The following is a 27,899-nucleotide window of genomic DNA, read 5'->3' on the forward strand; positions in this document are numbered from 1 at the left end:
TATTTTAAAATACTCAACTTTTTTTGCGCCGTACGGCTAAACATCCTGAACAGGATTCAGGCCTGAACTCGTGTATCTTGTGTCTTATTAAGACGCACAGGTGCGCCTTACCTGTGTGCCACTGGACGAACACGCGCACAGGACGGTGTGAGACAGAGAACTTCCTAAATATCATCTTATCTCTTTAATAATCATCCAATACGAGGACTATAATGTCTGGATGGAGTATGGCCTGACTTTTTAATGCAACAGACTTGTGTTTGGCTGCTGTTGGATCCAGTGGAGGAGCGCACCGCGAGCGCACAGTGACACCAAGTCCCCCCTCCCAAAAAACACTGAGAGAGAAATCAAATCTCCACATCGCTACTTCTGCACTTGTTGTGGGAAGCGTGGAAGTTGTCGGGACTGTTAACAGGCACTGCATTAACAGCAGCTGTCAAACTCATGGGATCCTCCTGCCCCCCGGGCGACTGGGAGCTGTGTTGAGGTCTCCACTGCGCATGTCAGAGCGCTGGACAGCTCCAGAGAGGGAAATTTAAAAACGGTTTTTGGAGAATCAAGTGCAACACAGTGAAATACAGTACAGGGGCTCGCGACCGGCTCACACTTTCTTCAAATATCGTCAAAAACAGGTGATTGTTATATGATTTCTTTCTTTCAGCATCACAGTCTTCATCGGACTGTTGTTTTTTATAAGAATATTGACAATTGAGTGATTTTTAGACTTTAACCATAATTTCTCTCTGCATGTTACATGATAAGCCATTTAAACCTAGGAGTTAATGTGACCAAACTGTTGTGTTAACATTTGAACTGAATGCTTATTGAACACAAGCTTTATTATTCTATTTATTCTATGTGTTTCTTATGGAGTTCAATCAGTGAGAGTTAAGGGGAACAAAAAGCATTCAAACAGTAAAATAGGCCTCAGCTACAACAAAGGCACACTGATGCCAAATAGAAATTTTATTCTCTATTATTATTATTATTATTATTATTATTGCATGTCTTTATTCGAGTGTTACATTTTCATTGCGCCTTAGTTTAGTTTAAAATGTTTACTTTTCACAGAGCAATTTCATATTTTCAGAAATAGCACATGTTGTTCCACCACATTTACTTACTAAAGAAGACACTGCTTGAAGCAATATTATTAATATTGTAATCATTTCTTCTACATGGCTAGTTTATGTCAGTTTGAAGACTCACTGGGGGCACAACCTCAAGTATGTTAATTTTATTTATTTCATTGCAGTGGTACCACATATCCCAGGAAATGATAGAGGGTGGAATTACATCCAGGATGTCAGGAATAATTGAGAATGCTGGGCATCATCCGTCTCCACAGGACTACAGGTAAGACGTCTGATTCAAACCATGTTATATCAGGACAAACCGTTACAGTAGCTTCCAGCACTAAACAGGGTGTTAATTTTTGTTGCATATTGTCAAAAACACTCAGGATCAAATCTGAGACGCCTCAATAGATAAGAGGCATCTTTTTCATTAATCAAACCCTTTAAGGTGTTTCCCAAATGGTCATGGAACAAATTGTCTAACCCCACTATGTTTCATCTAAAGGTGGATGGACAGCTCTTTTTGTGCGTGGGGGGTTTCATGAAAAAGGAGAGAGAGAGAAAAAAAAGATCCTGAAGAATAAATGATTTTCAGTCTGAATGGATCTGTCAGAAACCATCAGCTCTGTTTACACTCCCGCTGTCGGCACACGGAGAGCCTGAGCCTCTTGGCCTGCCGGCTCAGGGGGAGACGGGGCGCTCTGGGTCACCAGTATGCACAAGTGGCTCCCAATTAGAAAAGGAGGGAGGAAGGGAAAGAGGGAGGGAGGGAGGAGGAGTTGCAATATTTAGTGTTGTTGAACCTCTGGGAAGGCTTGGATGATACATGGAGACACCAGCTCAACATATTTTGCATCAGTGAGCAATTTCTATGCTGCTGGTCAAGAGAAGAGGGGAGATGTGGATGCCCCCCAATGTGTCATCTATTCTATTGTTTCTATCAGTCTGTCAAGGACATTTAAAATGGATAATTGCAAAGTTGAGTAGATTTGTGAAGCAAAAGTGTAAAAGACCTGCTATAGCAAATATTGCATAGCTTTGATTCACTTTGTGCTTGCGCACCTAATTTTGTGTTTTTTTCACTCCAAAACAAAAAGCAAAAACGTCTCCGCAGTTGTACCTTTCATTCAACATTGTTGATTGTTATGCTTGAATATTATTTCTTCATTTTGTCAGAAGTGAAAGAAAAGTCACAGCAGAAAAAAAAGAATGAGAGTCAGTCTCGCAAAGGCACACTAAACTTCAAATCTCCAGCTGAGATATTGTGATACCTTGCAGGGTGGTAAACTTCACAGTGCCACCTGCTTCTAAAGGATGATCACTCACAATCATATTACTGGCGCATGCAAGGTGTTTGAGGACGTGTGCTGCTGATTCCTGGCTGCACTGATGTCACCTATTCAGACGGCAGACACAGAGCCCTGACCTCAAACTACATTTGCACCCCCTCTGGCCCGAGGCTCCGTTGATTTCCCAGTTTAGGGAGGGCAGAGGGGGTTGATGGGGGGAGGGGGGGGGGCAGTGAGGATAGAGGCTGGAAAGGGACAGGGAAGCAGATGGCATCCTATTTGTCCCTCTTATGTGAGGGCTGTCATTCCAACAGATTAATGCAAGGGCCGGGGGAAAGAAAAGAAACGACAGAGACAATCAAGGAAGGGTCTGGGGAAGACAATAGAGCCACGTGCCACTGGGCAGATTTGTCGTTTGGGACACAATAGGTGATCATTTTTCAATAGACAGGGCCAACTGTTGCAGGCAACATGTGCTGCTGTCCCATGTTTCAAACGATCTCATGCGTTGTTTACTTATGATTCAGCCAATGGTTAAGGCGAGACTGTGGTCACCTGACACAGGGTTGATTTTTTATTAGGAAATTTGGTGTGTGTGTGTGTGTGTGTGTGTGTGTGTGTGTGAGGGGGTGGGGGTGCTCCTACACTGTCCACAGACACACAAAGTAACTGAATAGTATGTGTTGTCATAGCGACCCCAATTACTAAACCCTTGCACAGTAAGTGTGTGTGTGTGCAGAAGACTGGAGAGGATTCAAGAGGATTCCTCTCTTTTCTTTCTTTCTCTTCGAGGCTCGCCACATAAAAGACGTAATGACTGAAAGCTGATTGGTGCTGGCAGTGCACTGGTTAAACAGAAAGCCTACATTTCATCTCCAGTTTACAGCACAACAAGTTATATATAACTTAAATAGTGAAATTTTCTATTACTATTTTTTATTTTTCTATTACTTTTCTTAAATTGCTATTGTGAATTTTTTTTTCTTTCAAATTTGTTTTCAAATTTCATCATCTGAAAAAAATGAGACAAGTATACAAGAAAAACAAAGATCATTCCTTGAAAAAAAAAAACAATCTCAACAGATGATTTACTATGAATGAAAAGCTTGTTTAACTCCCTCATTGTTGATTAAAACTGTCACTGCTTAATAACACTTGTAGTTAATCTTCTTATGGTAAATCCTGGATGGCACGGCTAATACACGGCTTCACTGAGCAGCTTTCATCTCTGTTTGCTCACATTCACAATCATTACGGTGGTTTTGACTTTGCAGGACAAAATGTTCTATCAAGTGTTTAGATTTAAATTCCACTTGTGGTCTATGAGTGTCGGAGCTGACAGCCATGTTAACCCCCTGTCCTCCCCCCAACCCCTCCCCCCTCCCCCCTCTCTCTCTTGAAGGCTTCTGACCACGGACCCCTCCCAGCTGAGGGAGGAGGACCTCCCTGGGGACCTGCAGTCTCTGTCATGGCTCACCTCTGTGGATGTGCCCCGACTACAGCAGATGGCTGATAGCCGGGGCCACAGTAACGGGCCCTCCCAGGGCAGCTTGTTGGAGCAACAGACAGGTGAGGTGACAGGGAGGGGACAGTGCAACATTCAAAAACCGCAGTGTCTCTCTGATTGGATAAAACAGGACAGCTGGATTCTTCTGGGTTTCTGGCCATGGCTGATATGAACACAGTTTTATAAGACCAATGAAAATACAAGACAGGGACAGTTGAACTCAGAGACGAATCCATTGGGATAGTTTTGGTGGGATTTGCTGAGGTTTGAGCGATGGGCTTTTGCTCGCCTTAATATTGTGATCAACAGATCAAAGACAATCCAAAAGACCTATCCACAGACCTTATATTGAAGAGTTATATTGCGAACCACAGTGCAGAAGAAAGAAACTTTAGTCTGTAAATGGCCATATCATTCGACATCTTCACACCTCAGTTATCACACCATAACTATCTGGGTGAACAGAGAGCACTTCAGGTGAGGGGAAAGAGAAAAAAAAAAAAGATCTGATGAAATTTGAATCTAATAACCGTCTGGCTGCTCCTTCTCACAGCTCAGCTGAGCAACATGACGATGACAGCGGGTCAAGGCTCCATGCTTCACCTCCAGAGCAACATGCAGCACAGCCCCCTGGGAATCAGCATCATCAACACGCACAGCGGAAGTGTGAGTTTCAACAGCATTGCAAGAAATTATAACAATCTGTATGTTTTATGATGCTCATAGGGTTGATTGTCAAATAAACCCATGTCTACATTCACAGATGTCTCCATTCTCCATGAATGGGCTGCCCTCTCCGGGATACCAGTGCCCTACCTCAGTGTACCAGCCTGCACCCCAGCAGGTGTACTCTCTCACCCAAACTGGACAACAGGTACCAAAGCAAAAAGTTAATTAAGAGGCTGATTTAGTCCTTTGACTATATTTATTTTTTTCTTTAATGATGTGATGAGGCGTTAATGATGTAGGCCAGTAAATATGTACACCTAGAGTCCTGACAAATCTGGCATAATATGTGGCCCATTTAATTTGTATTATTATTAAATCTTCATTATTGGGATTGTGCTTATTCCTGGGCCCATACTCTTACTTGTTTTTTGTTGTTGCTGATTTGCTGGTTTTCTTATTCTTCTTGTGTGGATTGCCTACGTGAACCTCTGTGGTGAAGTTCCTCATTATTCTCTCCTTGTTCTCATAGTGTTCAACTGGTGGGCTTTATAGTAATGTCTCTTTCAACAACCAAAGTCTATTCACACAACCTCGCCTGGCTCCACAAGAACAGGAGCTGCAGCCCAAGTCTTTCCCCAAGCCAATCTATTCCTACAGGTCAGACCTGACTTATGTAGCTGAACAGAATAATAATACTTAATAGTTACTGAATGTTCTCTTGTGTAATCGCCTTCTCTGCTTTGAACTACATTCAAATAATGATTTTATTTTGTTGTGGTTGTTTTTTCAGCTGTTTGATTGCCATGGCTCTGAAAAACAGCAAAACTGGCAGCCTCCCAGTCAGTGAGATCTATAGCTTTATGAAGGAACACTTTCCTTATTTCAAGGTAAGATACTCATATTCATATTACAGAAAAGGACTAAAAGAGAAGGTGCATGTAGATAAAGGATGTAACTGATTATACACTACATCTCTCCCTGCAGACTGCACCTGATGGATGGAAGAACTCAGTCAGACACAACTTGTCCTTAAACAAATGCTTTGAGAAAGTAGAGAACAAGACGAGCAGCTCGTCCCGTAAGGGCTGTCTATGGGCACTGAACCCTGCCAAAATTGACAAGATGGAGGAAGAGATGCAGAAGTGGAAACGCAAGGATCTCCCAGCCATCCGCCGCAGCATGGCTAACCCTGGTCAGTATTTTGTTAAATGTCAAAGGTCTGCTGCCCAACCAGGCAATGAGTCATCCAAAACTGACAATGTCATCAGTCTGATAATCCGCCTTTTTCCCTGCAGATGAGTTGGACAAACTGATCACAGACCGTCCGGAGAACTGCAGGCGCAAGGCTTTAGAGCCCGGCATGACCCGGCTGCCCAGCTGTCCAACTGGCCTCCCGCTGTCCGTCCCAGCCCAGATGCAGCCTCAGCCTATAGTCACGCTGTCCCTGCCCTGTTTACCCATACACCAGCACCACCAGCTTCAGGCCCAGCTCCAGGCTCAGGCCCGCCTGGGCCCCATGTCCCCTGCCCCAGCCCAGACACCTCCCCTCCATACAGTCCCTGACCTTTCCCACAGCCCACTCACCCAGCACTCAAGCAAGCCGCCAGACGATTTCTACAGTGTGCACGGTGATACACACACAGAGGTGGATGCACTGGACCCGAGCATCATGGATTTTGCCCTTCAAGGTAAAAACTTTTTTACAGTGTCAGTTTTTTGTTTGAATTGTGTTGTTGCATCAGCACACTAACCTAACCCTCACCTATCTGCTTAGGTAATCTGTGGGAGGAAATGAAGGACGACAGCTTTAACCTGGATGCCTTGGGTACCTTCAGTAACTCCCCCCTCCGATTATCAGACTGTGACTTGGGAACAGCCAACCTCCCTCCTGTCTCCACTGGAGGGAACCTGCCGCTGTCAGATGTGCAGGTGACGGGCCTCTACACCTCCTACACCTCCCAGGATCACCTGTCTTCCCAGTACATGGTAACACCAGCCAACAGCAAGCCCATCGCGCTGTTATAAAGCAGCTGAACTGTCTCAAACAGAGTCAACCTGATTCATTCAACTGTCTGTGGATATCCAACACTGGACGCCAACTGAAGAAGTCTGAGGTCAAAGTCTGAATTCTGGTTTCTTGTGTGCTACTAAAAGTACAAATCACACTGCTTTCCTACAGTCAGCTGGGAACTACTTGGAGAAGGATGTTTTAAAATCATTTCACACAGTCCACAAGAAAACTGCTCATTAAGAACTAAAACTGCTGACAAATAAAGAGGTGGCTGTAAGAAAAAGTATGTAAGAATTAAAATATCTAGCTTTGCCACGCAAAGACTCAAAGCCTGTATGAGTTCAAAGACTCTGTGGAGATGTATGTGTAAGTTAGCATCCGCCAGTTTTTCTACTGTTCACGCCACATTTTAAAGCCCTACTTGTAGCTCCTTGTTGTATTGTGCTAGACATTATTGCTGTGAGGTTTTATTTATATTTATAAAAAGGCAGCTGGAGAAGGTGATGAATCTTTTTGCTGTATATATTTGAATGTTTCAAATTGCTATCGCCACAGAAAAGCTTTCTTTCAAACTGTATTTACCCGCGTCACTCCAAAATGCAGATGTGTGCCAACACTTTGAGTAATCCAGATTTTACACATTATTCTTTTACACACTGTGATTAACGTGTCTCAAAGTCAGATGTATATTATGTTCATTAACTTGATCATAATAAAAAAGCACATGGGTAAATAAAAGAAGTTTCTTTTGCCAAAAAAAAAACATATCTCAATGATATTTATTAACAAACAGTGCTTGGTGGAATACAAGACACAGGAAAGAATTTATATACATTCAAATGAAATGTCAGGGCTGATGTTTTGATCAGAGGTAAGGCAAATGAAGCCGTCACTTTGGGGACTACAGTCCACCTTTTGCGAAACCTGAGTCTTAAGAATTACTGCATTACATCGGAGCTATACCAGCAAAAATTAAAGAAAAGCTCAGAAGTATCACATACAGTGTCACAGTCTCTCCTATCATTCATAATAAATGTCTTAGCACACAAAACACTACAGCATAGATGCACTTAAACAGACTGAAAGTGACAATGAAAAGATGGACAACTGAGTCCAACGTCAACAGTGAAGTGACACAACTGCACTCATGAAACTTATATTTAGAAAAACACTTCTGCTTTACAAAACTGGTATAGATTTCATATTTTTAGTCAAAGCAGAAATTAAACAGAATTGATCGATTTCACCATTTTCTGTTTGTTTTATTTGAAAACTGATCAAAAAATTGATCAGTCCAAGCCACATTTATATTTAATTTTATTTAATACCTTTAACTTAATGTGACAACCAGCACCTAAATATGAACTCTCCCACTTCATGGAGCTCGTATACTGTAACTCTGGCCTCAACAAACAAATCTAACACTGACACATCCTTTATGAAAGTCAAATGTGCGTTACAATAAGAGTTTGTGAACCAGAAGGTTCCTGGACTGAACACCTGAAATGACTGACTGCTTACCTCACAAATGTAAAAGACAAACTCTCTGCCTGTCATTCAGAAGTTGAACGGATTATGACATCCCTGCCAAGAGACAACGCCATCCAACAGCAATGTTTACAACAGGCGGAGCACTGCAGTGGTTTAGTGATCACTGAGGAATAAGTCACTTATTGCACATTATTGCAAAGAACTGCCCCTTTAGCTTTACATTTCTCTTTCGTACTATACAGTACAATCAACTAATAATAATAATAACTTTATTTCAATTGGAACAGAGCTTTTTGTTCCTATGAATAATATATCCTGATAAAGCCTTTCAGCTTAACTGGTGCTGGCGCTGTCCATCGTTGCGAGCAGATGCGAGAGCTTGGCCCGCTGGGATGGAGTAATATTTTGGCTCATGTGGATGATGCAGTCCATGGCTACGTCAGGGTTGGCCTGCACCAGGCTAGAACACAACACAAAATTAGCTATTAAACATGCTGGAATAAATTATATTATCATTTAAAGCAGAGATGGGGAGATTGGTGAAAGCTGGTTTGCAGCATATTCTGTCATATGACTTTCTGTTGCCTGCCTCTTATATATCAGAAACTCACTTGTGGTGGCATATCACCGTCATGACTCTATCAATATTAAATTACCCTGACAGGCCCAGCATGCATCTCAGTGAGGTTTCAGTTATAGGGTGGACTCAACAGCTAAGAATATAAGAAAACCTCTTTGATTTATATGTCCTAAATGCCTTAAGATGAAGATATATTGTCAGTGTAGCTGTAGAGTTAAATTCATTAGGTGTAGCTCTGTGATGTCATTTTAAGTTTTGCGAAGATGTGACACATGGCTTTTTGGCATTAATAAGATCATGGCAATGAAAATCAGGTTACAAAATGTGTGTCTGCATACCTGCGGATATGTTTCAAAGTGTTTTCTCTTTTCAGGTACTTGATGTTCTCTCGGATGGCTGATCGAGTGCCATCCTCCTCGGACAAATGCTTCTCAAGCCACTCAACTACTGCCTGGTTATTATCCCAGAGGTAGGCCTGGAAAAGCAGGTAATCTCTGATCAGTTTTAACAACGAAGTGCTCAAAAGCAACCGGGTCACAGGCAAAGACTGACACTGGACTGATTAGACATTCAAAACTAGGGATTCGCTTTTTAAGTCTGTAAGTATTGATAAAGTTTACAGTAGTTAACGGGTAAAAAACTGCACCACTCTACAAGTATAATGTCACACAGCTATTCTTCCATGCCCCGTTTTGTGGCTAAATTTGACCCACTCAGGTGAACCACTTTACAGACATTAATTCACACTGTTCACATCACATTTAGTGCATGAGCAGAGACAGTATTCTCTGACTGTCGTAACATACCTTGACTGTTCCTTCTGTTTCAACAAACCAGCGTCGCAGCATGGACTGCATGTGTCCGTCACTGAGGTCCTTGTTGGCCTGCAGAATCTCACACTTCACCACCTGCTCCAACAGGAGGCGACGCAGCCGCCAGTAGAAGAAAGTCCGCACATTCTTCCAATCCAAAATATCCTGTCAAGAGTATCAAAGGGAACAGTAACATACACGTTATAAATACACGTTTATTTTCTGCATCTAATGTTGCACACATATTACCAGTCAACACATGCTCACTCACAGTGATGACACCCTTCTCCTGCATCCTGCCCGGGGTGTCGTGAAGATCTACAAACTGCACTGCCACCTGGTGGTAGATGGGCAGCAGGAATTCCTCTCTTGCTTTGAGCTTTGACTCCAGCTCTCTGCACTGTTTGTCAGACAGCTCGGGGCAAGCTGATGAAAACAGAAGTGCTCTGAGTAACGCCAGGACTTGCCAGTAAGGTTATAAACATCCCAGCTGTATTGCAATTAAAAGGGAACTAAAATAGCCTTTACCAAGCTGCTCCACCAGACTAGCATAGACTGAGTCTAGTCTTCTCATGGTCTTCAGCAGGTCCTTCCTCCTGAATTTGATCTCCACGGTACCCTCAGCCTCCAGCACACCACCTCTGGACATAGAAAGCACCACAGCAACAGAAAGTCACAAACTGGTTATTCTCACACACACCTCTTGCCTAGGTTGGGAACACCATAGAGTAAACATTTAAAAAACACGACTGCTTTATGTACCTGCTCTCCCTGTCTGCATAGAGCTCCATACACAGTGGGTTGATGGTGGGGTCTATCACCACCCACGAGCCTCCTCTCAGCTCAGCGTGTGGTGGGATGTACACCAGCACCGGCTGATGGAAACCACGCAGGGCATCCACGATAAAGGCCCCAAACTTCAGTATCTGGTCATACATATCTGGGAGGGAAATGTTTTTTTATTTAATAACAAAAGCTCTTGCATGTATCACAGCAAAGTTTAGCATTCGTCCTATACCCTTCATTCCACCAGAGAAGCCCCTCCAGTTGGCAAACACCATGAGAGGCAGACGTTCACGGTTGAAGTCACAAATCGCCTGAGCTGTTTTAAAGGCTGAATCTGGAAACCACACCTGGCCAGCCTGCTGCAGAACCTAACATGAACACACAAAAACATGGGCAGAGGTGAAATACTGTGATATAATATGTTTAAACATGATAAATGATAAATGAACATGAGATTTACTCACTTTAGATTCTGAATCCAGGTTTGCTGGATCTGCCGGGACTGTGAGCTCAACTGTGCGTGTTTCAACAGCAATGACACCGAGGGGAATTCCTCCCAATCTGTTTTCATTCAACAGTTATTTATCGATTTACGTGTAAGGTTTAAAAGAACACAATATTTTACGAGTGTGTACATATATCTTTTACCGAGCTCTGCCAACAACCACTGTCTGAGCCCAGGACTCCATGATCTCCATGAAAGAGCCATGGTCGAAGAATCCACTCTGCCAGGTGCCTCTCACCGCTAATGACACAAACGCAGACAGAAAGGAAATGAACCAGGCTGATTACTGAAATACAACACTTTGAGAATTTAAATTGTGTCCTGACACTCACTGGGGTGCGGCCTCCCAGCCAGCATCCAGCGGGGGTCATACGGTGTTTTAGTGGGAGTATATTCTATCTCTCTGTCCACCGGATCTGTAGTGGCTACAACAGGCACAGGGGAGTGTTTGTTCTGTGAGGAGAAGAGCCACAGTTAGTGATCTGAAGTGTTGTACAGGCCTAACAGCCACACTACACGAACTTTCACACGTTCAGCCAAACCTTTGGCATGTAGGAGAGCCACTGGAGGATGGTGAAGACACCCTCAAAGTCATCTGGCACAGTGTTGTGTGTGACTCCATTATTGTGCATGATCTGGATCCCTCCCAGCTGGTTGTTGGAAGTATAGACCTCTCGGCCTAAAACCTGCACAGGAACAGGAACTTCAATGACCACGTTCAGGGATATTTTTTAAACCAACCACAAAATGGGCATGTTTACATCGATAGTGAAGTGTTAAAGTGACAACATGCATGTTTAAGGAGACCAACAAAGTAATGTCTCTTTTGATTGGCTTTGTCTACAACATATTTTGCCTAGTTATTCTTCTAATTTGCTTTATTTTTTTCCCCTTTTTGTTTGCCTTTATTACTGCAGTACTTAACCTGGTGTTTGCCTGGTTCTGGCAAACAGACCAGGTCTAATATAACAAATGTGTTTATTCTAATGATTTTAATGAATATTGTATATTCATATACCAACAAACCTTGTTAAGAGCGCCTGCTCCAGTCAGGATAATGTGAGAGTTTTCCACCTGAATCACCCTCTGCCCCAAACGGACCAGATAGGCTCCAATTCCAATAGCACGACACGTCACCTGCAAGAGCATAAAAAGTGACTCAATATCCAAGAGGATCACGTGGGCTCTTCTTACTCAGAGAAATCAGATCCACATTCTCACCATACTAATTGTAATAATCTCCTCGTAGGCCTGAGAGGATTCTCCAGCAATGGTGCCAGAACCTCTGAGGTTCTCAACCCCAAGACCTTCATCCTTCCCGATGACGTCAGTGATGATGTACCTGTAACAGATACAGTGAGTCGGCACAGTGAGAAGACACAAAATAGGGGTGTCAAATATTTCAATTAGCTGAATTTGCTATTTTATGAGAACAAACAACCAATGCTTTGTAGTACCTGGACTCTCCACCTTCCTCTACATGGTGACAGTGAACAGCATTGGTGGAGCTGATACGTGTGTAGTCCTGTGGTGTCAGGTAAAGGTACTTGAAACCCTACAGAGAAATGGAAATAAATGTCAAATGACAAACCGCACATACATATTGCTGCAGTATTCCCTGTGGTCATTTCCTCGACTAGTGTCGAATATTAGGAGAAACACATTCCAGAGATCACCTTGTAGGGGTCAGCAGGGTCAATCCAGGCCACCTGGAACATGTGTTTGATCTCTTCAGCAAGGCCGATGCGCGCTCCACTGTTGGCTGCGATGTAAATGCGGGGGATGCCCTCCGCCCGAGCCAACTCAGACGCCCTGAGGAACAGCTCGTCCTCTTGAGGACCAAATGAGCCGATCATGTGAGTGATGTCGTTACAGATGACAATGATATCTCTGCCCTCTGGGTACTCTGGAGTCTTCATCTTCATCCTGAAGGCAACCATTCCCACCTGGTGAAGAACAGTTACAGTGGTTATCAGTATCATCACACAGAGAAAGCATGAACTGACATAAATGCTCTAAAAAGCCTCCTACATCATTGTCTCCAGGCAGGCGGTTCATTTGTGTGAGTCGACCTTGAGGGTCCAGAACCAGTTCGGTGCACATCAGCACGTCTTTAGGGTGTTTGTCCCCTGGACCCCAAAGCTTAAACAGTGCCTAGAGAAAGATTTTCAGTACGCATCAGAGACCTTAGAAACCACAAAAAAAAAGAAATAGATCTACTTCAGTGAGTTAGCAGTACCTGTCTGAACATCTCAGGGAAGTCGTAGACGTATGTCGTCCCCAGAGTTTGAGCCTGGAAGCGTTTGGCCTGCAGAAGGTCTTTGGTCACATACGGAGTGTTGATCAGCATGCCATGCAGAAGACCCTGCTTATCTCCATATGACTGGAACATGATCTGAAAAGGGAAACATGATGGAGGTGAATTAGTGATAAAACAACCACACAGAATGAATACCCTGCCATCATCTTTTGGTTTACATTTCATTGCACAAAATGCTTGAAGGAGGGTGCCCCAGTCTACTGTCTTCACCTGTCCAGAACTCAGGTCAGTGACCTCCTTGTACAGGCTGATGTCCAAGTAATAGCCAGACTCATTAGTGAGAAACAGGCGGACAGGAACAGCATTCCCAGTTGGTGTCAGACGGATGTTGATCTTCAGCTCTGCCTGCATGACCCGCAGCTTCCAAAGGCGGCTGCCGTAGCGCATCACCATGGATCGGACAGACTCCTCTATCTGGGGGCCCAAGAAGAGGACAAGGATGTTAAAAAGACCACTGAGAATTAAATCTGATATATACAGTACATGAAGAAGTCTGAAGTCTGTATACATAGTTATTTCAACAAATGTGGACAACAGACATTGAAATCATAACAAAAAGGACACCTCTAAAACAAAATTGACTATTGACTCAAAACTATGAATAATAATACTATAATACAGTATTATGGTATTATATATGTGCTGGACACTGACTTTAGAGGGGTCCATAATGACAGTGGGGACGAAGTTGAGGAAGATGTGGTTGCAGTCTGTGCGGACACTGGTGTTACTGAAGGCCACCTCCAGCTCATCCATGGCTTCCAACAGAAGACGTTCTCCCTCATTTTGAAGGTATTCAAAGGAGGCTTCCTGGTTGTGTATATAAAATAGATTTAAATTACTAAAATAAAATCATCACTAACCAAATACTACCAACAATTTCTTTAATATGGAAATTAAAAACCTTTCACCTTGAGAAAACAGTCTAGCAAGAAAAAAACAACTACTAATGATGTCTTTTTAAAGAACCAATCAGTTGTACTTTCCAGTTGCTCTGCTTACTTTTGTAATGAGATCCGAGTGGCGGATAATAGCTCGTATGAAGAAGCGGTAGTCTGTGACTTCAGCCCCCTCCTGCACACGGGCGGCACCGAGGTAGAGGTGCATCTTGTGGTTGGCACAGGGGACGGCTGTCAAGTCGAAGTTCCTCATGCGGTTGAGCTCCAGCTGAAACGCTAAAGCTGGCTCCAGATTACGGTAAATACGATCCTCCTGGAACTGAGGGGAGAGATGAAAGGTCATCATCTCCTCAGGCGGCAGGATATCAACTCAGTAACTAACTGTAATCTGATCATCTATTCTACGATTACAGGATCTATTAAGTTCTATTAGATAAAACTTACCCCATCTCTAGCTCTGAAAGTGAAGAACTTGGGAAATTCTCTCTGTTAAAATGATCAAAATAATAATAATCAGATACAAAGTGTATTTTCAGAGCAAATGCGTGTACTTGTAAAAGCAGCTTTACTGAACACAATTAGTGTAGCTATGGTGAGGCAGTGACTAAATCATATTTTAGTCAAAAAAATGTATGAACCTCATTTTCAATAATAAATATGAATATTAGCCACGTATCCAGTACTTAAAGAATCAATATATATAAATATATTCGACTGATACAGTGAGCCTAATGAAAATAGTGTACTTGCTCAGATTGTTGTTAAATTACCTTCTGTGCAATCAGAAATGTGATTCTCCTGATTCCATACTCAAAGAGGACAGCTTTCTGTAAAACAAACACACCATTTTCAATTCAATAACAAAAAACTGAAACTATATCTCACATTCATCTCAAGATTCAGTCATGTGTTATGAAGAATGAGTCATAGTCATTTAAGGAGCTAGCTGACCTTTGATTGGGCGAAGGCAGTGAAGGCTGTTACCAAAGCATCGTCATCTTCAGTGTCTGCTGTTTTTATGGACACATTAATGATGTGGATTGGGTTCTCCCTTGTATTCTGTAGGGGATGGAGGAGACACTGGTGAAATGAAAACAGCCTTCTTTATTGATAAGCCAGTGACCATTATACACACCCAGAGTGCTCACCTTGAAGTTCTCCTCCTCATAGAGAATGGAGCAAGACTCTGAGAATGGAGCGCTCTCCAAGAGTGGTTCTGCAAAGCTGGAGAGAACCTCATCAACATTCCTGCAAAAGAAAAAGAAACACATCAACAGATTTATTTTTACTGTGATCTACACACCTCTGCCATCAATAAACCGGACAGAAAAGAAAATGATCCTCAAGTTTAAAGGGACCTTTTGAAGTCGTCAAAACACTGGAAAGCCACCATGGCACCCATTCGCTGGCAGGGTGGAGACAAGGCTCCCTCCATGAAGAGCTCACTGCTCTGCCGCCTCATTTTAAACTGGCCTGATCCACTCACTGGCACAGGAACCCTGAAAAACGAGACACACAGAGACAGCAACAGCAAGACAGAACCACTGAATGATCACATAGAGGTTTGCTTTAGAAAAAGACACTTAACAGCCAGAAGTACAAATATCCGTACAGAGAGCAATTGAAGCAAATCTTGATGTTCTTATCTATTCAACAAGAAGCAACCAAGTCTGACCACCCTCATATCCAATTATAATTACATACAGTTGATAGGTACATTTCATGTAATGAATTGAAAGGGATTATGAATTGTTGTTATCTATATTGTAATTGTTACAATGTCTGATTGAGAGTTGCAAACCAAGAATCCAAATTTGATGCTGGAGAATTCAGGCTCCCCATTCGGTAGCAGTCAACAGGCGTGAAGTTTTTAAGAGGAACATGGAATAAAATACGAGATGCACCTCTCAAAAAGCTCCGGATTGCTTTACAAGTTTAGAGAAGCAGAAGCTCGGCTAAAAAGTGAATTAAGAAGGACTTGTTAGAGGAGTCCTTAAGCAAATGTTTCTGGTTTCACAGGACAGGAGGAACAAAAGCAACACAGTGCGTTCGACATGCATTGCTGTGAGACATACACACGATCAGATGGTTTGGCTGGTTGGGAGTAGCTGTACTCTACCTGTTCAGAGTAGGGCTGCTCCCTCTGAAATAAGATGATTGACAGGTGAATATCAGCAATGAATGATCAAACTGTACCTCTACCTCGAGGCATCATGATGATTAGATTAACAGCACTTTACAAGACGCACATTCACATTAATGTTCAGTGGGTAAAACCATTCTCCATTCAAAGTTAGCCATAAGCAGTTACAGCAGTAGTTTAGAGGAAGTTTATCGATTTATCTTTATTGATCCATCAGGCCAATGTTATAGAGAGGACTGGAGAGGGTTGAGGGATACTTGAAGAATGTTTTGTAAGGCCTATATTTCTTTAAACAGTCACAAAGTGAGGTACTTTTCAATGAAAAGTCTCAACAGAGAGACGACAGCACAGCCTCTGATGCTGTGTTGAGACAGTATATGTCAAATTTTGGAAGTCGTAGTTACTCACCAGTAATTCAATAATCTTCGCAGCGTAGTTTAGTGAAGGAAACATGTTACCTGTTTGGGTGTGATGAAGGCAGCATGAACTGAAAGTCTACAGCGCACGTTCCATCCTGCAGCTGGTGATGCTGGATGCTGTTTAGCTCGTAGGCGATGTAAGCTCTGCGCACATACACCTGAAAGTCAACACGGAACAAGTCATTATCACTAATTAAGAAATAGAAATGTATACGAAAGAAACTCCTTAGTGTCCACTGACCGTACCTCCAAAGCGGCCATGCAGACAACTTGATTGGAGTGATAGAAGAAATTGGGCAAAACATCGAAAATGGAGGTTTCAGAGAGAATGAGTTTCTGTGCAAAAGAAAAAAAAAATATTCATTTGATATTCCTGCCGCTAGAAATTGATGATTACAACAAAATTTCTCCACACAAGACTAACCTTCAAGTTTTCTGGACAAAACTGGTGGCCGTACATGTCGATGGCTGACAGGAAGATGGACTCCACCTGGTTGTGCCTCAGTTCGTATGATGGTAAATGGGAGGCAATCAAGACCTACGAAACATTGGCAAATATAATATCAAGTCTATACAGATGGAATAGCCTGATTATAAAAAAAAGGTACACAATTTCTTGAAATTTGAAGTCCTGTCTGCCAGATTACTTTGACTAAACAATATATTATAATCTGAGATGTTACCTGTCTGGCTCTCAAGGCCACCTTTGAGTTCTCCATCTTGCTAAGCTGCGTGAGCTCATTCAGAATTGCCATCAGCTCATCTGCCAGCGTGGAATCTCTTCCACACAGCTGGTCCTACACAGTGCACAATGTGTCTTTAACTACAACTTACATGTTGGAGGATTGTTTAATTTATGCATGCCAGTGTTGCGGTTGCCTTACTATGAGCATCGTGACTAGGACGTTCTTCTTGGGGACCTGGGCGTGAGAGAAGATGTACTCCAGCACAGGACTCATGTCAGGTTTGTGCTGCTCTCTAAGGTTGATAACACACTTGTCATAGTGAGCTGTTTGTGAGAACAAGAGTAAAACTGTGTTAGCTATGACAAACAAAGAAAATTCCTTTGCAATTAAAGTGTAGCGTATTAATGTCACCTTGCTGAAACTGCATCTCTACTTGCAGGTATCGCTTCAGCAGATCGAGAACCACAGACTTCATATAACCACGAATTCCACTGCGGTACCTGGACCAGACATATTTGATGCCAATATTGTTCTATATGTTATGTGTTACTGCTGTACAATCTGCATCTGACAAAAAAGAACAAAACCAACCTCTGTACGAGCTGAACAATACTCTGAGTGTTCATGAAGAAGACCTCTCGGTCAGCCTTCCTCTGCAGAGTTGCTGCATGGCTGTCTAGAACATTTGCAATCTGGAAGAAATGAAGGCAAACATATTTTATCATATACGTCATATTGACAACAAAGGCACAACTGCAACCATCAGTATGTCACTATCTCACTATCACTCACTATCTGTCACACATCTCTCACCCTTTGGCTGGGGAACTGGCAGAGGACAGAGGTGATGTTGCTCGCGTACTGTGCCATGACTTTACGGATATCTTTCTCCACACCAGGAGGGATGCGACCCGCCACACTCGTCATGATCTCCTGGAGTTCCAACAGTGGCAGCGAGGGGTCCCTTAAAGTCTTCATCAGGGTCCCCACCCACTGCTTCAGCTGCACGTATGAACATGCACATATAATTAATAAAACTGATGGTATCATTTAAGAATCTGTAGTGGCAGAAAGCCTGCTATGTACCTTGCTGCTGAAGTAGGGCTCTTCAAGGCAGTAGCCATCCATAACTTTACCCAAGTATTCCAGCACGCTGTGAAAAACCTGGTGAAGCTTTTCCCCAACAATGGGCAGTGGTTGCTGGGGTGGCAGTATGGCCGTGTTGAGCTCCACCTATGACAGGAGGCGAAAGCAGGAAAGAACAGATTCCATTATTATCTGCAATAACCAATAAAAATTTAAAACGTGGGACACAGAATAGAATTATTTGTTTACCAACCAGAGCTTAAACAACCAACAGTAAACACTTGTAATATAATATTTTAAGTAAATCTAGAGTAAATCTGGACAAACTCAGGCCACAATGTTCCAAAACAGCTAATTTGACACTTTTTAGATCTGAACATCAGAATAATGTTATAAAGTGGTATAAATTATGAGGCACAATTAAGAGAGCAATGTATGCACTGTACCTTGTGATTTTCCACTCACTTACCCGATGTATACTGCTGGGGTCATCCAGGTCTATACGTGCCACCACACAGCCAGGCTGCAGAACTGCTCCAGGTCTCTTGACAAAGTGGATACAACCAGACTGCTGCACAGTCAAAGTCATCACCATCTTCATCACCTGAAACGGCAGCACAAACAGCCAGTCAATTAAAATATCTTAAGACACAGCACGCCACAAGAAATCGATTTTTTACCAAAAATCTGTCACATTCACCTCAATCTCTGCATACGTTTCTCCTGCACAAATGTGGCCGCCATCCTCGATCATGTACTGCAGCAGTTTACCAGCAGAGGGAGACCTTAGCACCGTGGGGTCCCTCTCCTTCTCAAACACGCAAGTCTTGTTGCCAACAGTGATGCGGTAGCTGTCGGGATGAAGTAATTCAGAAAGAATGAGTAAAACAAACAAAACAAAACAAACAGATGAACCCAGACGTGCAGGTTCGATAGCTCTTGCCTGTCCACTTCCTCCTTCATGTAGGTGGTGTGGCTGTTGCCGTCATAGGACAGCAGGAGGCCACCGTCACTCAGCCTGTGGACATCTATCTCGATGTTGGAGCCGTTCATCATGATGATGTACGTGGTTGGAGATTGACGAGCCACCTGCAGGCAGCAGTGGATCATTTATTGATTAAAAAAGGGCAACAGATTGAATCAAACAAGGAACGTGTGGAGGGAATAAAGCAGGTACCTTGAGGCAGAACTTGACTCCTTCATATATTAGGTCCACATTGACAGAGTTGAGGAGGCTGGCTGCAGGCAGCACTTGGCCTCTATAGATGCAGCAGGTCATGTTTTTATAAGGCAGTCATATAAACATACAGTAAGAATTGTAGTGAGACCTTAATAAGAAGGAACTGTGTCTACTGACCTCTCCAGTGAATGTAGGTAGTCAGACATGCTCTTTCGGAAGCTTGCATCAGCAACATGCAAAGCCCCACAAACAATACCCAGCATGGTATCTGGTCTCTCCGCCTGCAGGAAGAGCATGTGGAGTCATTAAACTACACACTAGATCAGTGACCGAGCACCCAGGCCTGTAGGTAGGCATGAGGTCTTCTCCTACCTGCACTTTCTCTGCAATAAGATGGTCCAGCCAGCCGGTGTCGATGTCATTGTTCCTGAAGCTTTCTGTTTCTAGTAACTTAATGAGGTATTCAACCGTGGTCCTGAAGTCACCTCTGATGGACAGCTCCTTCATAGCCACCACCATGTTCCTGAAGCACATGGCAAATATGACAGATGTGTTGTCTCTGAGTCGACACCTAAAAGCTTTAATTGCTTGAGATCAAACATCACGGGATCATAGGAACAAAAAAAAAAAAAAAAAAAGAAGCTTACGAGATGGCTTCTTCACGGTTCTCGCCCCAGGAGAAACAGTGTCCAAACTGGGAGTCTGCAAATTCATGCAGGCCGCCAGTTGCCCCCACACTGAAATAACCCCAGACGTTTTTACTGCTGCGGAAGTTCAGCTCCTGCACGGTGCCAGAACTGGGTTTGAACCCCTGTGAGGGAGCACAAGGACGACAAGTCAGTAGTGCAAATCAAACATATGAAACAAAACAAGTGTGTTTTTTGAGTGAGTGTTTTTGAGCTCTACCTCATCAGGGTTCTCACTGGTGATCCGGGCAGCTATGACGTGCCCTCTTGGACTCGGCATGCAGTCTGGAGTCTCAAAATTAATGATGGTGTCACCCCACGGAGTTTCTCCATAAAGCAAGCGGATGTCCTTAATTCTATGAAGAGGGATGCCCATCGCAATCTATCAGGGATTAAACACTGAGTTAAAAAGGAGGGATTGGATATCTGGCTGTAGTCTCATTTGCAAGAGAAGGATTCATATTGTTCCTGAAGTATAATTATTCTTGTATACCTGAAGCTGGGCAGCAGGCAGGTTTACATCTCCGATCATCTCTGTGCAGGGATGTTCCACCTGCAGGCGAGGATTCAGCTCCAGGAAATGGAAACTTCCGTCTTCAGAGAAGAGATATTCCACAGTACCTGCACTCACGTAGCCCACCATCTTGGCCAGCCGCACAGCATACTGGGCCAGAAGGAGGAGACAAAACGTCAAGTCTCAAGCTAATTAATTCATTAGTGTTGAAAAATAAAATCCATGCAGTGGCGTAAACTGACCCGCTCCATTTGCTCAAATGTTGAGGGAGCGGCTATGGTGGCAGGAGCCTCCTCTATGATCTTCTGGTGCCTTCTTTGGATGGAGCAGTCTCGTCCGAACAGAGAGATGGCGTTTCCATACTCATCTGCCAGTATCTGAACCTCAAGGTGTCTTGCATGCTGAGCCAGCTGCATGATGAAGATGGGTGAGCCGGGTACCTCTGTCTGAACCTGCACTCCAAAAAAAGAAAACCAAAAAAAACCCACACTGTATAAAGTGGGGTCTCAATCACAAAGAAATCAAGCACTTGGCTGTAAAATGTAATAACACAAACCTGTCTAAAGAAACTTGGAAAATCCTCAGAACTTTCTACTTTCCGGATACCCTTTCCACCTCCACCCTCAGAGGCCTTGATAACAACCGGATAACCGATTCTCTCAGCCCCCTGTGAAACGTCACATAAAATATAATTTAAAATAAAATAGATTTGCTTGAAGGGGGGGGGTGTATAGATATTATTATCATATGCTTACTGCCAGCCCATCATCTACATCCTGAACACAGCCCTTTGTGTAGACCTCTGGAGGAACACTGATTACATTGCTCAGTGTCTGGTCCTCCTCTTTCCAGTCCACTCTTAGACCTGGAGCACCATGACACACAAGGACAGAACATAAAAACACTGCATTCACTCTATACAGGTGCACAAATATGAACTTTAAAATGAACCATATCACTGGGTCTATATTCTGTGTCTACCGTACAGTTTGTGTTACTGTACGTTATGAGAACTGATGAGAACTGAGACAGTGCTGGAGGTAAAGCATCACCTGATCCACTCCATGGTAGTGTGGGAATGTCAGCACTCTGAGCCACAATGGAAGAAGCCACCTTATCCCCGAGAGCCCACATGGCTTTACTGGACGGCCCTGAGAAATACAGTCAGTTAACAATGAGATCTGACTCAGGTGCGAATAAACCAAATAAATGTAATGTGAACGTTCTGTGGTTTCAAGCTGGATTTTACCTAAGAATGATATTCCTGCTTTGTTCAACAGCTCGGGTAGTTTGGGATTTTCTGAGGCATGACCCCAACCAGCCCACACAGCCTGTTAACAGTGATATATATACACACACACACACACACACTTAATCATTTATCACAGTTTCTTTATTAACAGGTGGATGAGGTCGAAGAGGAAAAGGTTTAACTCAGAAAGACCACTGTTGTTTAGATAAATGATGAAGAGTACCTGCACTGGGATTCTCTTGGCAATGTCCACTATCAGCTCTACGTTGGCGTAGTTGTTATTGTTGGGCCCACCGGGTACAGGCACATAATGGTCCGCCATTTTAATGTATTCTGTAAGGAAAAGGAGAAACATATAACAATTTATTCAGCACAGGCTTTCAGGGAATCCCTTTGACTTACAGCTAGGACACAGTTTCTAGTGTTTTCCTCTCACCAGTCTCTCACTCAGATAACTGCTGGGAAATAAAAAAGGATCTGTATCAAGTTTACAATGACCTGCATTAGCTTTCAAGTCTTCAGGGGTTACCATGACCACAAAACGGATGGTCCTTTCATTCCGAAACATTTCGTAGGACCAGCGGCGGATAGAGCGCATACATTTGACTGCGGCTATCCCGTTGTTAGCTATCAGCACCTGGAACAGAAACAGAAACCACTTGTATCGTCTATACAAGAAAAAGCTGCATATCGCTAAGCAATGAAAAATTAGACACTCAAAAATACAGGAAGGACTTTCATTCTTACTTTTTCAATGACACGGTTGCCACCAAATCGGGTGACAAACTCAGCAGGAGAGGCCACGGTGAAGTCCCTCTGTAGATCCATCTTTCTGTGTTCACGTCCTTTCTTCACCAAGTGCAGACCAGACATGCTAGGCCTGCAGGGGAAAGCTCATGGTTAGCTGTCTTGGTTGTAAACAGCTACATATCAGTGTGAGTCAAGGACTGTGTACAGCTGCACAACTACAACAGCATAGAAAATCAAAAACCAAAGTCAAAGTTCAGTCTCTCTCCTCAAATGGCAAAGACAGACTGTGGACCAGCCCATTTATTTCTGACCTTCTGACCTTCTTCTGACCACCGCTCTTCACAAAAAATAAGTCACGGAAAAGTGCAATCTCAACAAACCATTAGGTACAGAAATGAGGTCTACACTATCACTCTCTGTGTCCCTTTTTATCGGATGTTCAGCACAGCAAGGACAATAAAAAGGTAAACATGTCGTCAGCACGATGCATTCACACAGACTGCACCTCGCCCAATCAGACAACAGGTGTACAGTAAGAGTAATAATAAAACATGTATTCAAAACTATTCAAAACACACCAGTCGGGCCGGTATTAGTGATAATTTTGCATCCATACTCTTTATTTCTGTCTGTCTGCCTTTATATGTCTGATTAACATCGAGAAGTTCCAACTCATTATCAGCTTTAATTTGAGGTTATTTTTAGTCTTGTGGGATTACTTGGAAGTGACCGACAGCCTTCTACTGTGATTTCAACAGATGACTATATTGTTATTTCTACATAACAGTCAGTGACAATAATTACTGATATATTAGTTCACTGGAGTCTACAAGTCTTTCCTCACTCTAACAATCAATAATGCGGCGTCCATGAGCAGTGAAATGTGCCACTTTACTAATCACATTGTAATCACATAGAAAAAAACAGCTAAATCAGTTGGCAGGTTTGGTTTTAGAATCACAAGCTCCATTTTTATGTTACAAAAGTGGATCATCTCATCTTGTTTATTGTCAGATTACAGATTCTTGCCAGATTAAAATGGGAAGTTAAGTTATTAAATGCAAAAGTAGTAAAACTTTACTGACGTGGTAATTCTATTGTTTGACATACTTTATAATATAAATACCATCAGTATTATACCACACAGAATACATTTGGAACACGGTTTACATTTAGACAACAAAGGCAAAGCAACTCTTCCATGTTTCGCACGACACAATTAGAATAAATATTACAATAACTTCAGATACTTTTACGTACCATGATCATCAGCTGGCTCATACTTTGTTCATTCCAAAGTCTCGTTGCAATTGTAACACAAGCCACTCCATAGAAACTCTGTCCCATCTTGAGAAACACCTGCGTAGTGAAGTCTGCAGTTGGAGTGCAATTCTGTCTGAGCGGATATGAACTTTAAACTTAACTTCTGTATTGTACTGATCCCTCAGGAAACACAGATTGCACTCTGTTATTGAGAGAGTTTCTGATAACCTTTTCCAGCTCGGTGTCATGCACACTCCACTTTCTGATCTTTCTCCAGGACATGAGGCATAACAGGGCAGAGTTTCATTTAACAAACAAGGAGTATCTATTCATAAACAGAGTATAACTTGTGATATAACATGTTAGTTTATTACTGCACTGCTTTATAAGGACAAAGTCATTCTGGTCTGTTTTACACTTCCCTCACGGGAAGGTGCACACTGTCTGAGTGTTTTTTTAATTTCCTCAGATGTATGTGTGCCAAGACAAGCTCTGTTCGGTTGCATAACTACAGTTTGGCCACACGAGCAATCCTTCCTGCTCACAAACCCGTCTGCTGGAGTTGCCACAGCATCTATTCTAAACTGATTGTGCATCTTTTCATTATTTCTGCTGCTGTAACGTAAAGCATGTGATAACTGTCCACGTAATAAACACGGCAGCAAGAGTATCAAATTACAAAGAACGGTATCCAGCTTTTAATGGCACATACCTTTGGAGATATGGGAACAAGCCGTTTCCCTCCATTGTACAGCCTACTTTACTGTCCCTCGTGCTTTGGTAGTGAAACTAGATTTTCAAACCCAAGGCCAAAACAAAGAGATCTGTACAAATGCTTCCTCTCAGGCGCTGCCTCCCTCTTCTCCTCCCACATCTGCAGCAAAATAATCTACGGATCCCCAGATCACAGGCTGTTCCTTACAAATATGCACAGAGGCAAGGCCAACACCAGGACAAGAGTGTTCCTTCTACCTCATTTATAAAAGAAAACAACTAGTGTCCAGGCAAAACATGCAGACAAAGTTTTTGGACATGAAAAGAAAAATCATGTGCACACATACAAATAGATTTATTTTCCATTAAACCTTCTTCTGCTGCAAAACTATTCCTCTGAACTGCAGGAAGTTGCTTCTAAAGTTGAGATTTAGGAGAGAAAAATCTCTTACCTTTCTCCCCTTCATGATGCTTCCCACAAGTCCCGCTCGAACACATAGCTTTATGCATTCGGATAAGTCAATCCAACTACGTGTGTCAAGTTGAACATGAAGCTGTGTGCACCAAACAACCCCTCTGACCCACGATCATATCATATACCATCGCTGGGTATAAAAATAACTCATCACTATGCAGGCAACGAAAAAACAAAAGTTAAAAATAAAAATTTGTGGAGGATTTTAAAGTGTTTTTGTTTGCTGCTGTTGTGACCTAGAGTCACGCCACAGTTTTCAAAGTCACTGGCTCTTGTTCCAATAATAGAGCCGGGTGTTTGGCATGCGACAATAACACAGGTCGACTCCTTGCAGTCAGGTGATAACGGGCAGCGTGTGGAGGCAGGGCGAGCATAACGACACGTCACCAACGTGCCCACGTTTGACCCACAAACGTTTTGAGCAAACTCATCCTCAGCCAGACCTAGAAAACAACCCAGCTCATAGGAATCCATCTGACTAATATTTGGCATGAGTGAGATGCTTCCATGCTCATGTCAGAGTTACAACTTCCAAACAAGGCTCTTCACCTGTGTGTCGTCACATGATGGAGCGATGAAAACATGCCTGACCCCAGACAGCTGACATTAACATCACTTAAAAGTTAACAAGGTCTTACTTGATGCCTGAGGAGCTGGACTGTGGCACAGCAGAGGACGCCTGCTGAGGAGAAGATCTGTGGGTGGAGGTCGGTGGCTGAGATGCGCCGCTTGGAGGTTTGGTGACCAGAGGTTCCTCGTCTGAAGAGTTATCCTCCGAGGCTCCGAGAATGAACTTGAGGCGCTCCCTCGCCTCGGACCCTGAGCTGAGCATTGGCACTTTGGTTTTGGAAGGTTTCTGGGTGGACGGCTTTTCTGGTTTTACCTCAGAGGACGCCTCAGTGTCCACTGTTTTGACTTCAAGACCCGCAGAGGCACCGTTATCCTCGTTGTGGGTTGAGGTAGTAGGAACTGTTGACAGGGAATGTTCGCCTGGATGAGGGGATTGTGTAGCAGGCATGTTCTCCTCGGCTGCAGGTGGACCACAGCCAGACGGAGATTCCTCTCCTTTCACGGGCATCGCTACCGACCTGATATTAATTCTCCACAGCAGCAACAATATCCATAGGATTAATCCCAAAACAGCCAGCAGGAGCATTCACAGGCATCCTCCTGAGACTGCAAGAAGAACAAAGTGGACATTATAATTCATACAAGAGACGACAGTAAAAGATTATTATGGGATACATATTTCCCCCCACATAATAATAACTTTTGTGGTATTAAAATGGAGTATTGATTGATTGATAAACCTAATATATATTATAGTATATTATTACATTACTGAAATCAGTACATTTTGTCAAAATTCTAATTGTATTTTTCGTTCATGTTAAGTGTTTATGTAAAAAAAAAATCTGCCAATATATAATAATTAATCAGATTTTTAAAACTCTGAAATATCGATTTCGGCCTCTCAAATGCAAAAGCATCAGTTGGACTAAAATTAAAGGGACTATTTGCCGCTGGTCAAAAGGAAATGAAGAAAACTTTATGCTATGCAGCATTGCTGTCTGTACGCTATTCTAGTCCAAGGACATTTCTCTTGAGGTGGTCAGAGGTCGGAAGCCCTCTCAGGACAGGGGCATGCTGGGTAATTTGAGATAAGACAGGTGTGTAAGGCTCAACTTCAAAAGACATACGGAAAACAGGCAGAAAGGCTTACTTTCATTCCAGCTCAGCCCTATCACAACAAAGCTACACTGATAACTGTCTTTTCTATTGAGCAAATCAATTAAAATCATATTGTGAGCAATCATTAAAACGTACAGTCATCTGGACACTCTTCTTGACTTTGAGTCCTATAAATCAACATATGTATGCAGTTAACTGTGCCAGCAGGGCCTGGCAGGCTACGTTTCCCAGCCAGTGTCCCCGTAGACAGCCCGTCTGTGACAGCTGACATGAGAGCCAAGTGTAGCTGCTTCTAATGGGCTAAAGGTCAACACTGAGGGAATGAAGGGTGAGGAGGAGGAGGAGGCACAAACATCCACACACACAGCATGAGCACCTGAAGGCACCAAAATAAAAACATATATTGATATGTAATCCATGTGAAACAAATATGGCTTCCTCATGTCAAAGTGTGTATTTCTAATTCAAATGCGGTATATATATATATATATATATGCTGTCCATGTGAAAGAGACATGTGTCACTTTGAATCATCACTTTTCAGAAGAAGCACAATTTTTCCTTTCATGTGTCATATTTTTATATATATATTCAATGTTTATTTTAGAAGCCATTCACATTCAAAGTAAGTTATTCCACTTGTGTGATAAAGTGTGTTGACTTTAGCTCCACGCTGACCTCAACCGACTGTCAAATGTACACAAAATATCACAGGCTAAATGTGGCTTATCGACTGCAAACTGAACCAAACACATACCAACACATGCAAACACATACCAACACATACCAACGTGCTGTTGTTTTCTCACAAAAAAAAGTTAGAAGTTAAAACAAGCAAGTCAATTCTGACAGCAAACTGCCGTTCAATCATCGTCGTTTTATACCTAACAGGAAAGTGAACCTGACAGCGAGATCAATCCAAGGTTTGAATGTTTATAGTGAACTTGTAAAAGCGGTATTCAGTTGTTAAAAGATGTAATTTCCACTCACCGCTACAGATAACGGACATCAGTGTTCAGTCGTTGCTGTCGCTGCTGCCTACACACCAGGCTAACGAGCTAGCTGACAGCCAGACCACTGACTCTTTTTCATAA

At 42.8% G+C, this 27,899-nt stretch overlaps 2 protein-coding genes across 3 annotated transcripts; one reads left to right on the forward strand and one right to left on the reverse strand.

Annotated features, from left to right (window-relative positions):
- Positions 1-1,276: 1,276 nt before the first annotated feature.
- foxn4 (forkhead box N4) lies at positions 1,277-6,566 on the forward strand. The gene is made up of 9 exons (XM_070904601.1): positions 1,277-1,356; positions 3,768-3,934; positions 4,426-4,538; positions 4,636-4,746; positions 5,071-5,198; positions 5,332-5,428; positions 5,526-5,733; positions 5,837-6,229; positions 6,316-6,566. The coding sequence occupies exons 1-9, from the start codon at positions 1,277-1,279 to the stop codon at positions 6,564-6,566; spliced, it is 1,548 nt and encodes a 515-aa protein (XP_070760702.1).
- A 739-nt stretch (positions 6,567-7,305) lies between these two features.
- On the reverse strand, positions 7,306-25,972 carry acacb (acetyl-CoA carboxylase beta). Of its 2 annotated transcripts, XM_070903635.1 has the most exons (53): positions 25,752-25,972; positions 22,659-22,791; positions 22,410-22,548; positions 22,135-22,244; positions 21,909-21,990; positions 21,712-21,810; positions 21,415-21,524; positions 21,216-21,326; positions 20,902-21,111; positions 20,639-20,809; positions 20,366-20,527; positions 20,107-20,270; positions 19,832-19,982; positions 19,637-19,740; positions 19,457-19,538; positions 19,223-19,368; positions 18,980-19,130; positions 18,749-18,883; positions 18,280-18,426; positions 18,007-18,195; positions 17,785-17,885; positions 17,605-17,693; positions 17,392-17,516; positions 17,191-17,304; positions 16,932-17,045; positions 16,754-16,843; positions 16,547-16,665; positions 16,065-16,088; positions 15,304-15,444; positions 15,094-15,193; positions 14,897-15,004; positions 14,716-14,772; positions 14,390-14,431; positions 14,049-14,264; positions 13,701-13,856; positions 13,257-13,460; positions 12,966-13,121; positions 12,758-12,880; positions 12,403-12,672; positions 12,184-12,281; positions 11,948-12,068; positions 11,753-11,863; positions 11,269-11,412; positions 11,059-11,179; positions 10,870-10,966; positions 10,686-10,782; positions 10,454-10,589; positions 10,198-10,375; positions 9,964-10,076; positions 9,707-9,861; positions 9,430-9,600; positions 8,962-9,098; positions 7,306-8,503 (listed from the first exon to the last, which is right to left on the reverse strand). In XM_070903635.1, exons 1-53 carry the CDS (start codon positions 25,943-25,945, stop codon positions 8,377-8,379), a joined length of 6,945 nt encoding a protein of 2,314 aa, XP_070759736.1. In that variant the 5' UTR covers positions 25,946-25,972; the 3' UTR covers positions 7,306-8,376. The 2 variants fall into 2 exon arrangements, with proteins under 2 accessions (XP_070759736.1, XP_070759737.1); XM_070903636.1 differs by lacking the exon at positions 16,065-16,088 and having other exon boundaries at positions 9,958-10,076; positions 25,752-25,960.
- Positions 25,973-27,899: the final 1,927 nt, after the last annotated feature.

This window comes from Enoplosus armatus, chromosome 4 (assembly GCF_043641665.1).
Source record: "Enoplosus armatus isolate fEnoArm2 chromosome 4, fEnoArm2.hap1, whole genome shotgun sequence".
NCBI classification, from domain to species: Eukaryota; Metazoa; Chordata; class Actinopteri; order Centrarchiformes; family Enoplosidae; genus Enoplosus; species Enoplosus armatus.

Excerpts from the sequence above, each read along its gene's own strand:
- foxn4 (XM_070904601.1), top strand. The coding sequence starts at position 1,277 with ATGATAGAGGGTGGAATTACATCCAGGATGTCAGGAATAATTGAGAAT. Across the intron at positions 5,199-5,331 it reads AAGCCAATCTATTCCTACAG|CTGTTTGATTGCCATGGCTC; the intron begins GTCAGACCTGAC and ends TTGTTTTTTCAG. Across the intron at positions 5,734-5,836 it reads CCGCAGCATGGCTAACCCTG|ATGAGTTGGACAAACTGATC; the intron begins GTCAGTATTTTG and ends TTTTCCCTGCAG.
- acacb (XM_070903635.1), bottom strand. The coding sequence starts at position 25,945 with ATGCTCAGCTCAGGGTCCGAGGCGAGGGAGCGCCTCAAGTTCATTCTC. Across the intron at positions 21,525-21,711 it reads ACTACCATGGAGTGGATCAG|GTCTAAGAGTGGACTGGAAA; the intron begins GTGATGCTTTAC and ends ATGGTGCTCCAG. Across the intron at positions 16,089-16,546 it reads CCTTCATCACACCCAAACAG|AGGGAGCAGCCCTACTCTGA; the intron begins GTAACATGTTTC and ends ATCTTATTTCAG.